A 21,883-nucleotide genomic window follows, 5' to 3' on the forward strand; every position below is an offset into this window, starting at 1 on the left:
GTAGGAGAAATCGCTCCGTTTTGTTCATCACTTTTGGCTACCAAAAAAAAACGAAAATTCAGTCATCAAAACGCCAAACTTTTTTCCAAATTAAGCATCTTTTCGTGACAAAATATCTTGTTTAAAACGGGAACGTTTTTTTATCCAAAAATTAAATACTGCCCCTAGAGTCTCAAGAGGTTTTAAGCTGCCCTCAAGAGAAAGCTTCAATCTGTAACTAGTGTCTGCAAGCTGGTTCAGGTTATCAGTCAACCTACCCGCATAGTTACAAACAGGACAGGAATTAAATCATCAACTTCTATTGATCACATCTTTACTAATGCTGCAGAAATTAGCTTGAAAGCAGTATCCAGATCAATTGGATGTAGTGATCACAATATGAATCAATCAAATGTATTTATAAAGCCCTTCTTACATCAGCCAATGTCACAAAGTGCTATACAGAAACCCAGCCTAAAACCCCAAACAGCAAGCAATGCAGATGTAGAAGCACGGTGGCTAGGAAAAAACTCCCTAGAAAGGCAGGAACCTAGGAAGAAACCTAGAGAGGAGCCAGGCTCTGGGGTGTGGCAAGTCCTCTTCTGTCTGTGTCGGGTTAAGATTATAACAGTACATGGCCAAGATGTTCAAACATTCATAGATGTAAAAGTAATAATCACAGTGGTTATAGAGAGTGCAACAGGTCAGCACCTCAGGAGTAAATGTCAGTTGGCTTTTCATAGCCGAGCATTCAGAGTTAGAGACAGCAGGTGTGGTAAAGAGAGAGAGAGTCAAAAACAGCGGGTCCGGGACAAGTAGCAGGTCAGGGTTCCATAGCGGCAGCAGAGCAGTTGAAATTGGAGCAGAAACACAACCAGGTAGACTGGGGACAGCAGTCATCAGGCCAGGTAGTCCTGAGGTATGGTCCCAGGGCTGTCCTCCAGGAGGGGAGGGAGATGGAGAGAGAATTAAAGGGAGTATACTTAAATTCACACAGGACACCGGATAAGACAGGAGAAATACTCCAGACATAACAGACTGACCCTAGCCCCTGACACATAAACTATTGCAGCATAAATACTGGAGGCTGAGACAGGAGGGGTCAGGAGACACTGTGGCCCCATCTGACGATACCCCTGGACAGGCACAACCAAGCAGGCCATAACCACACCCACTTTGACAAAGCACAGCCCCACACCATTAGAGGGATACCACTAGAACGTATTACCCTGAGACAAGGCCAAGTATAGTCCACTTAGATCTCCCCCCGGCGCAAACCTGAGGGGGGTTCCAAACCTGGACAGGAAGATCATGTCAGTGACTCAACCCACTCAAGTGACTCACCCCTCCTAGGGATGGCATGGAAGAGCACCAGTAAGCCAGTGACTCAGCCCTCGTAATAGGGTTGGAGGCAGAGAATCCCGGTGGAGAGAGGGGAACAGGCCAGGCAGAGAGAGCAAGGGTGGTTTGTTGCTCCTGTGCCTTTCCGTTCACCTTCACACCACTGGGCCAGACTACACTCAATCAAAGGACCTACTGAAGAGATAAAGACTTAAAGACTTAAAGGTCCAGACTGAGTCTGCGTCTCTCACATGGGCAGACCGTTACATAAAATGGAGCTCTATAGGAGAAGGCCCTGTCTACAGCTGTTTGCTTAGAAATTCTAGAGACAATTAAGGAAGCCTGCATCTTGTGACCATAGCATACGTGTAGGTATGTACGGCAGGACCAAATCGGAGAGATAGGTAAGAGCAAGCCCATGTAATGTTTTGTAGGTTAGCAGTAAAAACCTTGAAATCAGCCCTAGCCTTTACAGGAAGCCAGTGTAGAGGGTCTAGCACTGGAGTAATATGATCAACTATTTTGGTTCTAATCAAGATTCTAGCAGCCGTGTTTCGCAATAACTGAAGTTATTTAGTGCTTTATCCAGGTAGCCGGAAAGTAGAGCATTGCAGTAGTCTAATCTAGAAGTGACAAAAGCATGGATTTTCTGCATTATTTTTGGACAGAAAGTTTCAGATTTTTTGCAATGTTACAAAGATGGAAAAAAGCTGTACTTGAAATAGTCTTGATATTTTCGTCAAAAGAGAGATCAGGGTCCAGAGTATCGTTGAGGTCCTTCAGTTTTTATTTGAGACGATTGTATAATGTCATGATGTGGCCCTTTCTGGGTATAGTTCATGGCTTCCCCCTCTCTCACTCTCTCCTACACCCAGGTTCTGTTATCTCAAGTCATAAATTCCTGGCAGAGATTCTCTCCCCCTGGCCATGCAGTATGGTGAGAGTTTCACAGTAGAACAAAGGAACTTCTACTACATCAAAAAAATTGAGAACTGAACAATATCCATATTTTGTTGAACATGTTTGTGACCTGTGAGAGGCAATACAGCCACATTTCCCTAACTCTGTCTTAAACAGGTTCCTCAGTTATGAGGCTTTCTAACCACAAAATAATTTCTAACCACAAAATACCTTGATCTTCAGCGAAACAGAAAGAGATTCGGATGAACTCTCCAGCAGACGGACTGGATTACAACATAGAAGATCACAATGTGTCACGTTCTGACCTTTATTTCCTTTGTTTTGTCTTTATTTAGTATGGTCACGGCGTGAGTTGGGGTGGGCAGTCTATGTGTGTTTTTTTATATGTTGGGGTTTTGAGTTCAGCCTAGTATGGTTCTCAATCAGAGGCAGGTGTCGTTAGTTGTCTCTGATTGAGAATCATACTTAGGTAGCCTGGGTTTCACTTTTGGTTTGTGGGTGTTTGTTTTCCTCAGAAGAGGAGGAGGAATGCTGTTACAGAAACACCCACCAACTGACCCATTCTGATCCTCTCAGAACAGTCGTGACACAACGTACGCTAAATATGTTGTGGCTGTCCATGGTTCTGAATTATGTGTGTGTTCAGTGTGTGTGTTTGTGTGTGAGCATGCGTGCGTGCGCATTCCTGCAAACGGAAAAAACATGATGAAAATCCAATGCCATCATCCTCTCTTTCATGTTGACGAAACGGTCTATCACTCTGTCGTACTGATCACGCATTATTTTTGTTCTTGTCCTAGAGTACCTGGCTAAAATGTTTCATGAGCTGAAATAAAAAAATCCCAGAAATGTTCCAGACACACAAAAAAACAGATTCTCTCAAATTCTGTGCACACTTTCTTTTTACATCCCTGTTAGTAAGCATTTCTCCTTTGCCAAAATAATCCATCCACCTGACAGGTGTGGCATATCAAGAAGCTGGTTAAAGAGCATTATCATTATATGGGTGCACCTTGTGCTGGGAACAATAAAATGACACTATAAAAGTTATGTGACACAAGACAATGCCACAGATGTCCAGGACCTCCACATAAGGCTTCTTCACCTGCGGGATCATCTGAGGGGGAGGGTGGTGCTGAGGTGTATTTCTGTCATTAATTAAGCCCTTTGGGAGGGAAAACTCATTATTTGTGGCCTCGCTTGTGCTTGCAATATGGTTTGCGTCTTCACGCAACAGTTGGATCTCATTTAGCTGTTTTCCTTTGTTATAGCAGTCACCACAAATCTGCAACACTTTCACTTGATTGCAAAACTTCCCACAAACAAGTCAGCTGAAACAGGTGTCATGGGTTCTGTTCGAAGTACAGCGGCCCATCTGGCAGTTTCTCCTTCCCGGGAGCCATGCACAATGACTCAAGTGGAATCTTTGTTGTGCCTTGATCCTCATATGTCTATAATGAAACCCATGTGGCAGACTCATGACGAAGTCTCTACTGCTCGTCAGCAGCCAGTTCCTCCTTTAACCGAGTACAGCTGTGCCATCTGAAATCAAACGTTATCTGACACTCGCTCACCTGCTACCCGATATGGATCCTGTCACAGATATTGAAAGCTGTTCAGAATAATAATCACAGGAGATGTCATGATCAATTTTTTTCCCTGCCATCTGAGTCATCTTCATTCAGATCTTGTAGCAACGCTAATGCAGCATGTGCATCCATTTGTCTTGGTCTTGCCATTGTAAATTACGCACACTGTATAGCCCACTCCAAGTAGACTAGTACAGTGCCTTGCAAAATTATTCATCCCTATTGGAGTTGTTCCTATTTTGTTGCATTACATTACAAAATAGACCAAATTGGTGAAGTGAAATTAAAAAATTACTTGTTTTAAAAAATGTTTTAAAAAATTAAAATATGGAATGAAGGAATGATAGGTGGCGCTAAATACAGGGAAATTCTTGAAGGAAACCTGCTTCAGTCTTCCAGAGATTTGAAACTGGGATGGAGGTACACCTTCCAGCAGGACAACCTAACCCTAAGAATACTGCTAAAGCAACATTTGAGTGGTTTAAGGTGAAACATTTAAATGTCTTGGAATGGCCTAAACAAAGCTCAGACCTCAATCCAATTGAGAAACTGTGGTATGACTTAAAGATTGCTATACACCAGCGGAACCCATCCAACTTGAAGGAGCTGGAGCAGTTTTGCCTTGAAGAATGGGCAAAAATCCCAGTGGCTAGATGGGCCAAGCTTATAGAGACATACCCCAAGAGACTTGAAGCTGTAATTGTTATAAAAGGTGGTCTACAAAGTATTGACTTTGGGAGGTGCATCCGGGAGTCCGCACCTTGGTGGGGGGGGGGGGTTCTGTCACGCCTTGGTCTTAGTATTTTGTGTTTTCTTTAATTATTTGTTCAGGCCAGGGTGTGACATGGGTTTATTGTGTTGTCGTATTGGGGTTTTTGTAGGCATTGGGCTTGTGGTCGATTAGGGGTGTGTCTAGCATAGGCTTGGCTGCCTGAGGCGGTTCTCAATCAGAGTCAGGTGATTCTCGTTGTCTCTGATTGGGAACCATATCAGAGTGTGGGTGATTGTTCCTGTCTCTCTGTAGTTGTTCACCAGACAGGCTGTTTAGGTTTTTCACGTTCCGTTTGTTGTTTTGTATTTGTTTATAGTTATTTCATGTATCGCTTTTCTTCATTAAAGAACATGAGTAACCACCACTCTGCATTTTGGTCCGACTCTCTTTCAACAGACGAATGCCGTTACATTTCTCGAGTGTACAAAAATTATTCTGATGATTGAAGTGTATGTACCTATTATGTTGTATTAGTATAGACGTTAAGCTGACTTTTAAAAAACATATTGATGAGTTAGTTAATTAATTAAATATAAATATAAAAAATATGGCTTCTTACATAGAAATGGGTCAGGCATCTTGCGCAATAGCACAAAGCATATCATTCAATCTATGTTCTTACTGGTTCTAGACTATGTTGAAATAATTTGAATGCAGTGGCCACTTAATTAAAAACTTTAGATGCATTTGACCGTAGATCATTTTGTTTTATAGTGGGTACATGTTAGGACCATGCCTAGAACCATGACTCAGGACTACCTGGCCTGATGACTCCTTGCTGTCCGCAGTCCACCTGGCCGTGCTGCTGCTCCAGTTTCAACTGTTCTGCCTTCGGCTATGGAACCCTGACCTGTTCACCGGACATGCTACCTGTCCCAGACCTGCTGTTTTCAACTCTCTAGAGACAGCAGGAGAGGTAGAGATACTCTGAATGATCGGCTATGAAAAGCCAACTGACATTTACTCCTGAGGTGCTGCTGACCTGTTGCCCCCTCGACAACCACTGTGATTATTATTATTTCACCCTGCTGGTCATCTATGAACATTTGAACATCTTGGCCATGTTCTGTTATAATCTCCACCCGGCACAGCCAGAAGAGGACTGGCCACCCCTCATAGCATGGTTCCTCTCTAGGTTTCCTCCTAGGTTCTGGCCTTTCTAGGTAGGTTTCCTAGCCATCATGCTTCTACACCTGCATTGCTTGCTGTTTGGAGTTTTCGGCTGGGTTTCTGTATAGCACTTTGTGACATCAGCTGATGTAAGAAGGGCTTTATAAATACATTTGATTTGATTTGTGCTCTTGGGCACATCATCTGTGATGTTTCCTAGGATCATGTTTCAGGTCTTTCAAACATTATACAACTTCACCCATCAGACCTTAGTTTATCTCATAAGTGACATTATGCTAGTTCCCATGGATTTACTGATCGCCGCTATTTCGAGGCATGACTAACCACTGGCCAAATCCCTGTCACGAAATAACAATATGCACTTGTTCCTATCTTTCAGTGCAATCGTGGAATAATGGGGTCAACGTGGAGAAGACAGGGTTGGGTGTTTAGGATGTTGGAGGTCAAACACAACAGATGGCGCCCAGTTCTTAAAATGGTTGAAAACAGTACACAGGAAACATTAATCCCTTTCATCAGATGACATGTGCGAAGAGGTTCCACCATTCTAAGTGACTGCTGGAAAGCATATGTCAGGTCTCTGAATAGGCTGGGTTACAATCACTGGACTGTCAACCACACAAACAGCTCTGTGGATCCTCACACAGGATGTAGTACACATCACATTGAAAGAGCGTGGCAAACAATAAAGGGAAAGGTCTGGAGGCTAAGGGACAATCGGACCAAAACAAGTTTAAAGAAGCATCTCCATTTTATTGAGTGGATGTACTGGTTGGGTAAAGAAAATAAGAAAGGAGTACTCTCTCAACTCTTCAAAGACATCCGATTAGTATATCAGCTGTAGGATTTTAACTCGTAGTATGCACCCCCTAGAGGAAATGTCTTGTCAAGACCATTCCAAGCTGTAAAATCAGACATTGTTTGTCACATACTGTAAGTAGGGTCAATGTTATCTTTCAAAAAAGAGCCTACTATGATGAACTATCCGAGTTGTAACTGAGATATTTCCATTTCCTTTCAATGTGAATAGAATACTTACAGATGAGTTGTTTGTTGCACAGTGCCTCAAAAAGGACATTCAGTTCCAAATATTTAGTGATTTTTATAAAATAATACATATAAACATCCAACCATCACTAATTTCAAGTGGGGTTGCATTTGTAAAAACATGCCAAATACTGGCCAGAACATAACCCCTACAGCTCTATTTTGCTGTAAACAACAGAATCTAAACTTTTCATTTATATCAACCAATATGATGTTTTTGTAACTACGATCCTACAGCAAATTAATGTGTTTCATTCTTTTGACAGGGTTATAAGCATGTTTAATTGCTTTCTGTGTTTTTTTGGGTCATTGTTAAATCAACAGGCTATGCACCAAGCCTCAAGAAAGTGTATTACCAAACTTCACCTACTATAATCAAAAACACGTAGGAACTACATATTAATTACATGAGTAAATAAAGTGTGTTTCACCTTACATTAATTTGCTTGTTCCTGTGTAGAAACATTGTAGTTATGATACTTTTCTTTAAAATGACATAGTAATAACAAATGTTGATATACCCTGCAAAATGCTTAATAGTATTGCAAGTACATAGTAATTACACTTAAAGTTCCTGTAACAACATTTTTCCTAGATTGAGATGGATTCCCATTGATCACAACTACAAGTACTGTATTTGGTGTCTGCCATCGTTGGAACATAGTAACTGCATAATAATTACATGAGAAATTCACTTTACATTAAGTTGCTTGTTCCTGTGTAGAAACATTGTAGTTACGATACTATTCTTTAAACAGCATTGTAATAACTGACATTTGGATTGAAAGTACAGTGTAATTACACTTACAGGTGCTGTAACAACATTTATTCTACATTGATGTGTATTTCCCCATTGATTGTAATTAAAAGGTTTACCCTACTGTGTTTCATTTTACTTAACGCTGCTTGCTTATGAGTAGATTAACATTATACATTATATTATTTTGAACAACATTTCATTTACATTACAACTTTGAAGCCAGGTAAATAAACCAGAAATCCTTTTCAAAGGCAGGTACATAGTATTTACAGAAGTTGTACCATTATGTGTTTCAATTTACATTAAGTTGCTTGCTTCTGGGTAGGAGCATTATATTTACATGCATACACAGTACCAGTCAAAAGTTTGGACACACCTATTCATTCAAGAGTTTGAGCCAATCAGTTGTTTTGTGACAAGATATTTGTGTTTTTTTTTATTTAACCTTTTATTTAACTAGGTAAGTCAGTTAAGAAAAAACTATTATTTACAATGATGGCCTACCCCGGCCAAACCCTAACCCAGATGACCTTAGGTCAATTGTGCGCCGCCATATGGGACTCCCAATTATGGCCGGGTGTGATACAGTCTATGAAATCGAATCAGGGTCTGTAGTGACGCCTCTAGCACTCAGGCAGTTAATACAATTTTAAAAACATTACAATACATTCACAGATTTCACAACACACTCTGTGCTCTCAGGCCCCTACTCCACCACTACCACATATCTACAGTACTAAATTCATACGTATGTGTGTGTGTGTGTATAGTGCGTATGCTATTGTGTGTGTATGTCTGCATGTGTCTGTGCCTATGTTTGTGTTGCTTCACAGTCACCGCTGTTCCATAAGGTGTTTTTTTAATCTGTTTTTTAAATCTAATTTTACCACTTGCATCAGTTACTTGATGTGGAATAGAGTTCCATGTCGTCATGGCTCTATGTAGTACTGTGCACCTCCCATATTCTGTTCTGGACTTGGGGACTGTGAAGAGGCCTCTTGTGGCATGTCTTGTGGGGTATGCATGGGTGTCCGAGCTGTGTGCCAGTAGTTTAGATAGACAGCTCGGCGCATTCAACATGCCAATACCTCTCATAAATACAAGTAGTTATGAAGTCAATCTCTCCTCCACTTTGAGCCAGGAGAGATTGACATGCATATTATTAATATTAGCTCTCTGTGTACTTCCAAGGGCCATTTGGAAATTGCTCACAAGGATGAACCAGACTTGTGGAAGTCTACAATTCTTTTTCTGAGGTCTTAGCTGATTTCTTTTGATTTTCCCATGATGTCAAGCAAAGATGCACTGAGTTTGAAGGTAGGCCTTGAAATACATCCACCGGTACACTCCCAATTGATTTAAATTATGTCCATTAGCCTATCAGAAGCTTCTAAGGCCATGACATAATTTTCTTGAATTTTCCAAGCTGTTTAAAGGCACAGTCAACTTAGTGTATGTAAACTTCTGAACCACTGGAATTATGATACAGTCAATTATAAGTGAAATAATCTGTCTGTAAACAATTGTTGGAAAAATGACTTGTGTCATGCACAAAGTAGATGTCCAAAACCGACTTACCAACACTATGGTTTGTTAGCAAGAAATTTGTGGAGTGGTTTAAAAACGAGTTTTAATAACTCCAACCTAAGTGTATGTACATTTCAACTGTAATTGCAAAAGGGTTATCTAATGATCCATTTGCCTTTTAAGCTAACACAACGTGCCATTGGAACACAGGAGTGATGGTTGCTGATAATGGCCCTCTGTACGCCTATGTAGATATTCCATTTAAAAAATCAGCCGTTGCCAGCTGCAATAGCAATAGTCATTTACAACATTCTGATCAATTTGATGATATTTTAATGGACAAAAAATGTGCTTTTCTTTGAAAAACAAGGACATTTCTAAATGACCCCAAACTTTTGAACGGTAGTGTATATCCAGACAAAGGTGTTTGAGTGTATATGGTGGGCATATTGGATTCCTAACATAGTGAAAGTAAACAAAAATAGACTTGAGTACAGGTCACAAGTACAGTACACAAATCTGAAACATTTCTCATTTAAAATGTGTATGTATACAGTTGATTAAACCACCATTTAGTGGTAATATGGCAGTGATATTGGATTTTGGATGTCATATTGGATTTGGAGTGAAATCTAGGGGGCCCCTAACATTTACATTACATTTAAGTCATTTAGCAGACGCTCTTATCCAGAGCGACTTACAAATTGCATGAGGGGTTAAACATATAAAATCCACATTTGACTGGAAAAATGACAGTTTTCAGTGTCTGAGCCCACTTTTCTTATAGATGAATACAATTGCCACAACATTTTTTTTTAAATGTCCTTGGAAAGTTGTCTATTGAACAGTTACCGTACCAAAAAGTGAAGTTCATCATCACAATTCATTCTAAATAATAATAGTTGATATTTCTATCTATTGTATCTGTGTGTTTACAGGTCTACATTTCCAAGCTGTATTGAGATATCCTAATGTTGTTTATCTGTGTATGTAGGGCAGCTAACCGACGACTTGTATTCCACATTCTAGCAATATCAGAGCCTGGCAATACTCTTCACATGTTAAGTTTAGGGGGTGCTTTAGAGCAAATTACAATAGCCACTCGTCAAAAAAACATGTAACTGCATTTATTTTTTTGTCAGGCAGGACCATACAGCACTGATTTAGATCACAGATGACTTGGAAAGTTGTCTATTGAACAGCTGCCAAAAGGAAAACCTGGTAAATATTTTTAGACATACAACCATCTATTTCGTATATAGGAGAACTTAGAGATGTGTTAAAATATGGTTGTGCTTTGTTATACCTCGGGTATCTCAAAAACTAAAGCCCTGTTTGAGGATTGGTCACTAGCCTAGCAAACTGGAATACAACCAGATGAGGTTTGAGGAAGTGAAAATGAAATTGAGCTGTCGATTGCAGAGGCGTAGCCGTAGACCAATGAGCACGACTTCCGTGCTCCAGAACCCCTTACGTACAACGCCATCTATGTCCAGGGGACGTGAAACGAAAATATCGGGAGGGGGATTTCCACGCAAAGCACTTCCTTTACTTGTTTTGCTTTCGATCTGGACACTGAAATAGGCTAATAGTTTTCATTTTGGTACGCAAAATCACACACTACACGGGGATAACTTTGCGACTGGCAAGAGGACTGTCGATACCTCAAGTTGAATAGAACACTTTATCGCAGGTAACGTTTCCGCATGTTGTTTTTGCTGAAGAGTTATGTATCCATAGAATCATGAAGCGACCATGTAAACCCTAATCGAAAGCAATAGAACCTTGATCCGATCATGGGCAACCGACAATCCGACATGGAATGAAGTTTATTTTCACTTTTGGGTTGACATGTCAGCCAGCTTTCTGGTGAACTTGAACAGCTGTCAGTTTTGGCCACAGCATGACTTTGCGAGACGGATGCAATGTATATTTGTTGCCAACTGTGGCGCATAGCGCACCAGAATGTCGATAAACCATTGAAGTAACCATTTATCGGTAGTTGTCTTTTACATTGTGTATGTTATTATCAGGCTCAGAAAGAAATTGGAGGCATAATGGAATTGGAACAAGCTTGGTTCTGGTAAATTACATGACTACTAGGCTACAAATGCAGGGTTGACTACATTATAACTACAAGTTCGTTATGTTATTGGCTTAATGTTCTTAATAGAATATGTATGATAAAACCAATATGCAAATATATTAAAGTAACATTCTCATAACCTGTTACAGTTGATTGGTTTAGGAGTTTCTTGCGTTTTGTTGGAGTGGACCTTGATCACAAACGTGATTACTCTACTTGCAGCACTAACTAGAGGTCATGGTCATCACAAGCCTTATGTGCACCGTTAACCTATTTTCAAGATTCATTAACACTTTATTACACATCAACAGAGTACAGTTCGACATGTGATATAACACATCTGAACGTATTATTGTGTGTTGTTGTGGCCCCTCTATATAAGATGTGTTTTGGTACTGGGTTCTGCTCTGTATGAGATCAGATGTTGCTTATAATCTCAGGGAATTGTCATCCCCCAAATGGGCCAATTGGTCTCAGATGTTTTCTGATCTGTTGCTGTCTTCAGGACGTGAAGTGAAGGGTTCATTCATTCAATTTACTGTTTATTTCCTCCTTGCTCTGTGTCTGCAGGCCACCATGCCAGTGGAGAGGATGCGAATGCGACCATGGCTGGAGGAACAGATCAACTCTTGCCTAATTCCTGGGCTGAAATGGGTTAATAGAGTAAGTGAAATGTATCTTTATTGAGATACTGAGTTTGCCTTAGTATGGAAGTTCACCATATTCTAAGTTTATACTGTACCTGGTTTTCAAGCTTTGCTGAAGCAACAATTGCTACCAAACCCACCAACATAACCCCTCCATCATATAGGAACACAAACAGGCATCTAAACAGCACTATATTCTTTAACAACTTTTTTGAGTAGCACTTTATAAAAACTCCACGTAATAAAGCATTTATAATGAATTAGTCAATTGTTTATTTATCATGTATTAATCATTACTCCATTCTTTAGATTTAATATACTGTAGGTCCTTATAAACCATTTACTAATCATTAGTTAAGTATTTTTGCATCACTTCATCTAAAGTGTGGGCAATTTATATTTTATAAATACTTCATAAATGTGGACATGCCATTGGTAGACACTCCAGCATTACCGGATCTTTCTTATGGTCTCAAAATAGCCTAGAACATATCAATGGTAAAATAATAAGCACACATGACAGGATGTTAAAAGAACTATGTCAAACATTTTATCTACAAACACTGTTGTGAAGGAACTGTTGCAAGGACTTAAGGAAGAGTTGTAATGTGAATGTTTTGCTAATGTTGTCAACCTCACAAACGCAAACTAATTATAAAATAGCGAGCTGTAGCCTACATACAACAGCTAGCCAGACCGGACAGTTTTTCTTTAGTGGATTTCTATTCCTGCATTTCTACTGATATGTGATTGAGGTAGAAATGTTACATGTATTATTTTCAGGTAGAAATGTTACATATACAGTGCATTCGGGAAGTATTCAGACCCCTTCACTTTTTCCACATTTTGTTACGTTACTGCCTTATTCCAAAATGGATTAAATCCCCAGTCCACAATCTACACAATACCCTATAATGACAAACCCTATGAGACTCGAAATTGAGCTCAGGTGCATCCTGTTTCCATTGATCATCCTTGATGTTTCTACAATTGGAGTCCACCTGTGGTAAATTCAATTGGTTGGACATGATTTGGAAAGGCACACAGCTGTCTATATAAGGTCCCACAGATGTCAGAGCAAAAACCAATCCATGAGTTTGAAGGAATTGTCCGTAGAGCTCCGAGACAGGATTGTGTCGAGGCACAGATCTGGGGAAGGTCTGCAGCATTGAAGGTCCCCAAGAATACAGTGGCCTCCATCATTCTTAAACGGAAGACATTTAGATTTTTCAAGACTCTTCCCAGAGCTGGCAGCCCGGCCAAACTGATCACTCTGGGGAGAAGGGCCTTGGTCAGGGAGGTGATCAAGAACCCGAAGTTCACTCTGACAGCTCCAGAGTTAATCTGTGGAGATGGGAGAACATGCAGTACTCCACCAATCATGCCTTTATGGTAGAGTGGCCAGACGGAAGATATTCCTCAGTAAAGGGCACATGACAGCCAGCTTTGTTTTTTGCCAAAAGAAATATAAAAGAATCTCAGACCATGAGAAACAAGATTCTCTGATCTGATGAAACCAAGATTGAACTCTTTGGCATGAATGCCAAGCGTCACTTCTGGATGAAACCTGGCACCATCCCTAAGATGAAGCATGGTAGTGGCAGCATCATGATGTGTGGATGTTTATCAGTGGCAGGAACTGGGAGACTAGTCAGGGTTGAGGGAAGAGTGAATGGAGCAAAGTACAGAGAGATTCTTGATGAAAACCTGGTCCAGAGTGCTCAGGACCTCAGACTAGTGTGAAGGTTTACCTTCCAACAGGACAATGACCCTAAGCACACAGCCAAGACAACACAGAAGTGGCTTTGGGGCAAGTCTCTGAATATCCTTGAGTGGCCCAGCCAGAGCCCAGACTTGAACCCGATCGAACATCTCTGGAGAGACCTGAAAATAGCTGTGCAGCGACGCTCCCCATCCAACCTGACAGAGCTTGAGGGGATCTGCAGAGAAGAATGGGAGAAACTCCCCAAATACAGGTGTTTCAAGCTTGTAGCGTCATACCCAAGATGAGTCAAGGCTGTTAACGCTGCCAAAGGTGTTTCAACGAAGTAGTGAGTAAAGAGTCTGAATACTTATGTAAATGTGATACGTCTGTTTAAAAAAACAGTGTGTAAATTGATGAGGGAAAAAAACTATTTCACCAATTTTAGAATAAGGCTGTAACGTAACAAAATGTGGAAAAAGTGAAGGGGTCTGAATATTTATAACCTTCAAATGCTTCAGTCTTTTAAAAACATACTATTTTCGCATATGACTTTGTTTGTCAGCACCTTTAATGGGAATTTAAATTAAGTATCTATTTAAACATAATAAGATAGTTCAGCGAAAGAATGTATTCAGATATTTGTTTCCGTACCTCGTAAGCAGTCTATGGACTCATCTTAATCTCTTGTGGAATGCGTAGGAATGTTTTCGTTTTCGTCCCTGATTATTTGGACGTGGGGAGATTAATCATGCAGCTGACCAAATTACGCAAGGTGTGTGCGATGTGTGAGCCAAATCATAAATGTCTGAATCATTATTGTAATGAACCTGCAGGAGAAGAGGATCTTCCAGATTCCATGGATGCATGCTGCAAGACATGGCTGGGATTTGGAAAAAGATGCTCCTTTATTCAAGAACTGGGCCATTCATACAGGTACAGTTATGAAAATGAAATGATAAGAACTGGCTAACAATACACAGTATGTTACATTACCAATGCCACTGTTATGTGTTATGATCAGTGTTATGACTCAAGTTTATGCAGCAGCATAGCCTTCCAATAATAAGTCATTTTTTATATTCAGGAAAATACCAACTAGGGATCGACAAACCAGACCCGAAAACATGGAAGGCCAATTTCCGCTGTGCAATGAACTCTCTGCCTGATATTGAGGAGGTGAAAGACAAGAGCATCAAGAAGGGAACCAACGCTTTCAGGGTATACAAGATGCTGTCTGTGTCAGAGCGCCAGACCAAGAAAGGCAAGTGGTTGCCTCTCTAGCTCTGAGAGAACAATGATTGGGGCTCCCGAGTGGTGCAGCGGTCTAAGACACTGCATCTCATTGGTAGACACAACATTACAGACACCCTGGTTCAAATCCAGCTGTATCACAACCGGCTGTGATTGGGGAGTCCCATAGGGCAGCACACAATTGGCCCAGCATCGTCCAGGTTTGGCCGGTGTAGGCCGTGATTGGAAATAAGAATTTGTTCTTAACTGACTTGCCTAGTTAAATATAGGTTAAATAAATACATAAAATTGAATTAGAAATGGCAGAGACCGAATTAAAGATCAGCTTCCAGAGAGGATAACACTTATGGCTTTACTGTGTAGCTACTAGCCAAGTTAATTCATGTATAATATGTGCTGTAAGCACGGTTTTATATGTTATTAACACTTGATTATGTAGATGCACATTTGTTAATGTTATAGATATTTTTACATTACTGTTAATTTGGAATCAACAGTTTATCTACATGTTCTTCTCGCTGAGACGGTTGCGTAGGCTTGAAATTGACACACTGAAAAATATTAATTTGTGTCCAACTTTTAACAGTGGAATGTCATGTTGATGTGTTTTCTAGGAAAGAAAAGGAGGGAAAAAGAGGGGAAAAACAAGGTAATAACTAGTGTGTGTTGACACACAAGACCTCAGTGCATTACTATTCAATTTCACATTCAGACCATTCTAACCATTCAGACCATTCTAACCATTCAGACCATTCAAACCATTCTAACCATTCAGACCATTCTAACCATTCAGACCATTCTAACCATTCAGACCATTCAAAACATTCTAACCATTCAGACCATTCAGACCATTCAAACCATTCTAACCATTCAGACCATTCTAACCATTCAGACCATTCTAACCATTCAGACCATTCAAACCATTCAAACCATTCAGACCATTCAAACCATTCAGACCATTTAAACCATTCTAACCATTCAGACCATTCTAACCATTCAGACCATTCTAACCATTCTAACCATTCAGACCATTCTAACCATTCAGACCATTCAAACCATTCTAACCATTCAGACCATTCAAACCATTCAGTCCATTCTAACCATTCAGACTATTCTAACCATTCAGACCATTCAAACCATTCTGACTATTCTAACCATTCAGACCATTCTAACCATTCAGACTATTCTAACCATTCAGACCATTCAAACCATTCTGACTATTCTAACCATTCAAACCATTCAGACCATTCTAACCATTCAGACCATTCAAACCATTCTTTGAAATTGATCATTTTACTTGGCAAATGTAAAATGATATTAGCAAGCATGACAGACCTCCAGTGAAGATGGAAAGAGATGCCCACACCTCTCTGCCTCTGTCACCCCAGGAACAGGTGGAGCCCAGGTCGTCATCCATGGAGAGCATGAATGGGTCTGTTGAAGACCATGAAGTGGTGAGGATAGAGGTGAAGGATGATGTGAAAGAGGAGTACATTACAGACTGCACAGGTAAGAGCTTTGGCATCAGTGTCTGTGTCCACTACACACATTTAATCAATTGAATTGATATTGTGTGGTAGACCATTAACCTCTCTGGGATATGCCAAAAGCCAGTGAAAATGCAGAGCGCCAAATTCAAATAAATTTCTATAAAAATCTAACTTTCATGAAATCACACATGTAAGATACCAAATAAAAGCTACACTTGTTGTGAATCCAGCCAACGTGTCAGATTTCAAAAAGGCTTTTTGTCGAAAGCAAACGATGCTATCATCTGAGGATAGCATCTCCGAAAACAAAGAGAGGAAAGCATATTTCAACCCTGCCGGCGCAACACAAAACCCAGAAATAAAAATATAATTCATGCCTTACCTTTGACGAGCTTCTTTTGTTGGCACTCCAATATCCAATTTATTTATATAGCCCTTCGTACATCAGCTGATATCTCAAAGTGCTGTACAGAAACCCAGCCTAAAACCCCAAACAGCAAGCAATGCAGGTGTAGAAGCACGGTCCCATAATATGTCCCATAAACATCACAAATGGTCCTTTTGTTCGATTAATTCCGTCGATATATATCGAAAATGTCCATTTATTTTGTGCGTTTGATCCAGAAAAACACCAGTTCCAACTTGCACAACGTGACTTCAAAATATATCAAAAGTTACCTGTAAACTTTGCCAAAACATTTCAAACTAATTTTGTAATACAAATGTAGGTATTTGTTTACGTAAATAATAGATAAAATTGAAGACGGGATGATCTATGTTCAATGCAGGAGGAAAATATCTAACAGTGCACAACAAGTGACCTTCGTTCTGAACAGGGCTAATTCTTCATGACACAAAGGAAAAACCTCAATCAATTTCTAAAGACTGTTGACATCCAGTGGAAGCAATAGGAACTGCAAGAAGGTCCCTTAGAAATCTGGATTCCCAATGAAATCCCATTGAAAAGAGAGTGACCTCAAAAAATAAAATCTGAATGGTTTGACCTCTGGGTTTCGCCTGCTAAATAAGTTCTGTTCTATTCACAGACATGATTCAAACAGTTTTAGAAACTTCAGAGTGTTTTCTATCCAAATAATATGCATATCTTATCTTCTGGGGATGAGTAGCAGGCAGTTGAATTTTGGCATGCATTTCATCCGGACATGAAAATACTGCCCCGTCACCAAGAAGTTAAGAGAGCACAACAGGAGTAGTGACAAGGAATGTTATTATGAACATGTATAGTAGTTACACACTTACTAATGTCTTATGCATATAGCTGTGAGTAAATTGTTTAGGCTTTCCACTGGAGGACAAATTTATAACCAGGGATTATCTTAAGCTTCCTCAGAATTTCTTCATCCGGGCAGTCGCAGCCCTGGGGATGACCAGCTGATCATCGATGACCTGCCATATGTGTGTCAGACCATCGAGGTGACCACGGAGAATGAGGAGCAGTCAGTCAGCTCCAGCCACCCGTACCCACTCCAGATCTCCCCTGTGTCCTCGTATGGAGGTCAGTCCACACCCCCTAAATCCTCCCACTCCATCCCAACCCATGCCCTAAAACAACAGACGGGGTTGCTTGGAACTCACATCAGTACCCATTATAGGCGTTAATAGTGGTATAGTTCCTATAGTTCAGAGCCGCGATGAAAGAGATGTGAATGATTAGAATGTCACTCCAGGTGAATCATTTGATTGGTGATGGGAGGTACCACTATATTTTCTAACACCATTGTATGCCTGCGACTTGTAAGGCCCACTATCACCTCCATTTTAAAATGCCAAGTCAAATTGAAAAATTTGAAACTTTATTCAGTCTAGATAGTATAGTACTGTGGTGTATTGCTTAATGTCTATAAGGGCCACAAAGCTTCCCTGTTGCAAGCCCAAGGCCAGGCCAGTGCTTGCTATCATAAACATGGCTACATCACCACTGTCATTCAACCTGCTCATGGTATCACTGTAGAATAAGTTAATGTGTTGCTTGGGAGAAGCATTAACACAGAAAGAGTTGAACTCAGAACATGAACTTGTATTTATGCATATTTACACAGTTATTTCTGTATGTGTATGCTTAATATGATACTGTATATGGTTCAGTTGATATTGATCCGCCTGATGTGCTACATATAGTATGAAACTGTACATATAACTACTCTACTATTCCTGCATGTTTAGTATTTGGTGAAGCATAACATATAATCTCTACAATGATTATGTGCAGAAGTTCACTAGAGTTCATCACTGATGGTAGCAGATAAGCCTATTGTCATTTAACTTTTTTAACTCTGACATTCTTTCATATGCCCATTCTTCTCCAACCTGTTAGGCTGGAAATCCCTGAGTTATGGGTTTTCATGGTTGTTCTTTCTGTTCTGCTTTACAGAGAGTGACACAGACAGTGTGCACAGTGAAGAGGACTCTAAGGAGGTAAGGACACTGAACAATTGCATTGTCCAATTGCATATCTGTATCAGAAGAAAATCCCATCAGTCAAAAAATTGTCTCCTAACCATTATGTTAGCCAAATAATCATTCAAGACAGCTAGATTATTTTCTACGGTTGGAAAGAAAGTAAAAATCATGAGCTGACACACACTTTGATTTTGAGCCTGTGTGCCTTTATGGAGTGCTTGCAGCACAAAGCGACAACTTTGTTTTATGGTGCCATTGTAGCTGGCTTGTTCTCTTAGCCAAGGGAAGTGCACTTAGCTAGCAGAATTAGCTAATTCTAATAGGGCTGAGCGGCATGGCTGGGCCTGCCTGGGTACACAGACACATACTGTACAAACCGCTGAATCATTAACCCTGCCTTATCAAAAGATAAACAAACCTTCACTTGAAACCCACGATTTTGAGTTCATTACATTAGCCAGTTGTACTGCTTTACAGTAGTAAGAATACTGTAACTGTAGAATGGTGGTACTGTCCCTTTTACTTCTACCACTAGCCCAGCCCATATTGTCAGTTCCTGTTCTAAAGTGCTCTGACGTAAAGAAAGACGAAAAACAGAAGGCAGCTCTCTGGTGAATACCGGATTCACTTTTCTCCCCTGGCTAATGATTAAACCTCATTTCATGTCTTGAATTGTGCTCAAAACAAGCCCAATCACAAATCAAGGCACATACATACAGTTACAGAATTCAACAGAATAGCATTCTTTATTTCTCAACCATTATTTCCCTTTTGTGTTGTAGTGTTCTATTGTTTGTCGTGTTCTAATACATAATGACATGCCCATTGGAGAAACAGAGAAAACTAGTAAAATGCCAAGCTATTTTCTTTGCCCTAGAAAGCCCTGGTTGTCAGCTACTTTCAAAAATATGGACAAGATGGCTATTGTGGTTCTTGTAGAATATCTTGCTACATTGAGCTGGAAGAGGAAATTTGATGCTGCACACACGCACGTGTGTGTATGTCCGTGGGTGAAGAGGGAGGAGATGAGGTTCCTTAGTATAGATGAATCATGCAGAGCTCAACAGCAGGAAGAGCAGTTTGCAAGCATGTTAGAAAGTATTAAGACATATAGCGCTTATAAACATGACAATATGTACATGGGCATGCCAATGTGTTCAAGTTGCAGTAATATATTTTCATTGGTAAATATGCCACATGTTTTGCAAGACTTCCTATAGCTAAGTTTCCATCCAATTGGTGACATATTTTAATGCAAAAATGCAGTGGCATTTATAAAATTGTATAGAAACGTCCTATTTCCATCACAGCTGTTGTGATTTTTTTTTTATGCTATGACTTTACTCGCATGAAAACTGTGGATGGAAATGTGGTTAGTGTCAATGAAATTCCCTCTTCTAATGCTGTCAATGATTTATGAAAATTCTACAAACAGACTACTATACATGTTAAGAAATATGCTTGTGGCCAAATCTATATTCAGATCTATCCTGAAATAAGTGTTTGAATGGTTATGGCTGAATTAAACCCACCTTCACTGTGACTTGCAGCATCTTCATGGTGGGCTGTGGGGATCAAGTTTAGCTTCCTCTGTGCTGAGAGTACCATCGTGCTCACTACCCAGCATGGCCACCTTTGTCACAACTGGAAAGGTAACCAACTTCAAAGTGACCAGCACCAGGGACCCCATGCCCCTCATCAGCTACAACAACAGCCCCTGGAAAAGGGACATGCCAGCAGCCCTACACCCTCCTTCAGAGCAGGCTTCCTCCAGCCAGGCCTCTGCTGCAGAGACCCGAGCCAGCGTTATCATGAAGACCTCAGACATCTCTAAGTCCTCTGTGAAGACCTGCTGAAGACCTGGCAGTGCAGTGACTCAAGATATGGGCCAGTCAGTGGCAGGCTTGGCGTGGAAAAGCCTTGATCACAGCTGGCCTTCCTGTTAGACCAGAGTGCCTGCTGGCCTTGTTCGACCAGAGTGCCTACTCATAGGAATGACTGGGACATACAGTACAGTATAGGGGTATGGGGCTCTGTGAGCTGTAGAATATGGATCAATGCCCAAACTGAACCTCCCAAGATCTCAGGGCCTTTTAGATGTGATGGGAGAGAATTCATCTACGAACTGTGAAAATATTTGTAGGGCATCTCATCCCACTTTGCCCACTGTTAATAATGTACATACTAATTTGTCTGCGTAATGGCAAACCGCTTCTGCACCTTATGGAAAGCACTGACGGGGATGTGTCTGGCCACTCTGGGCTGTGTATGTGTGTACACTAACAGCAAAGCTGAAGCCATAGTAGAGGCCTTGTAGAGGCCTTATCTATGGCTCACTTTGCAACCTTGTCTTTGGCCTTCAAGGAGATGTCATCCATAGGATAAAAGGATGAAGTGAATAAATGCACTTGGTAATTTATCTAGATGCCTTTTAAGGCACTCTCTTTTAAGCATATATATATATATATATATATATATATATATATATATATATATATATATATATATATATATATATATATATATATATTATAAAGGTACATTTTAATCTAGGGTGGACAATTATACCATTTGTATATTCTTCCCCCAAAATTAAAGATTTCTGAATATTTGTTAGATTACTTTTTTTAATTGTTATTTACATGACACATGAGGAAAAATATATATATTTTCCATCAACATTTTCTGTCTTTATTTGTGACATCTACTGTATGTGAAATTGTATATGCTTGTAGCTTACTGTATGTGTGTGTGTTTATATACATTACCAGTCAAAAGTTTGGACACACCTACTCATTCAAGGGTTTTTCTTTATTTTTACTATTTTCTACATTGTAGAATAATAGTGAAGACATCAAAACTATGAAATAACACGTATGGAATCATGTAGTAACCAAAAAAGGTGTGAAACAAATCAAAATATATTTTATATTTGAGATTCTACAAAGTAGCCACCCTTTGCCTTGATGACAGCACACTCTTGGCATTCTCTCAACCAGCTTAATCTGGAATGCTTTTCCAGCATATGCTGAGCACATTTTGGCTGCTTTTCCTTCACTCAGCGGTCCAACTCATCCCAAACCACCTCAATTGGGTTGAGGTCGGGTGATTGTGGAGGCCAGGTCATCTGATGCAGCACTCCATCACTCTCCTTCTTGGTCAAATAGCCCTTACACAGCATGGAGGTGTGTTAGGTTATTGTCCTGTTGAAAAAAC

At 40.2% G+C, this 21,883-nt stretch overlaps 1 protein-coding gene across 2 annotated transcripts; it reads left to right on the forward strand.

Annotated features, from left to right (window-relative positions):
* Nucleotides 1-10,535: 10,535 nt before the first annotated feature.
* On the forward strand, nucleotides 10,536-21,146 carry LOC118367216 (interferon regulatory factor 2-like). Of its 2 annotated transcripts, none has more exons than XM_035750389.2 (9): nucleotides 10,536-10,760; nucleotides 11,724-11,816; nucleotides 14,339-14,438; nucleotides 14,590-14,766; nucleotides 15,371-15,405; nucleotides 16,145-16,265; nucleotides 17,598-17,762; nucleotides 18,639-18,682; nucleotides 20,218-21,146. In XM_035750389.2, exons 2-9 carry the CDS (start codon nucleotides 11,730-11,732, stop codon nucleotides 20,521-20,523), a joined length of 1,035 nt encoding a protein of 344 aa, XP_035606282.1. In that variant the 5' UTR covers nucleotides 10,536-10,760; nucleotides 11,724-11,729; the 3' UTR covers nucleotides 20,524-21,146. The 2 variants fall into 2 exon arrangements, with proteins under 2 accessions (XP_035606282.1, XP_035606280.1); XM_035750387.2 differs by having other exon boundaries at nucleotides 10,538-10,760; nucleotides 17,589-17,762.
* The last annotated feature ends 737 nt before the right edge of the window (nucleotides 21,147-21,883 follow it).

The sequence above is a fragment of the Oncorhynchus keta genome, chromosome 34, assembly GCF_023373465.1.
Source record: "Oncorhynchus keta strain PuntledgeMale-10-30-2019 chromosome 34, Oket_V2, whole genome shotgun sequence".
NCBI lineage: Eukaryota > Metazoa > Chordata > Actinopteri > Salmoniformes > Salmonidae > Oncorhynchus > Oncorhynchus keta.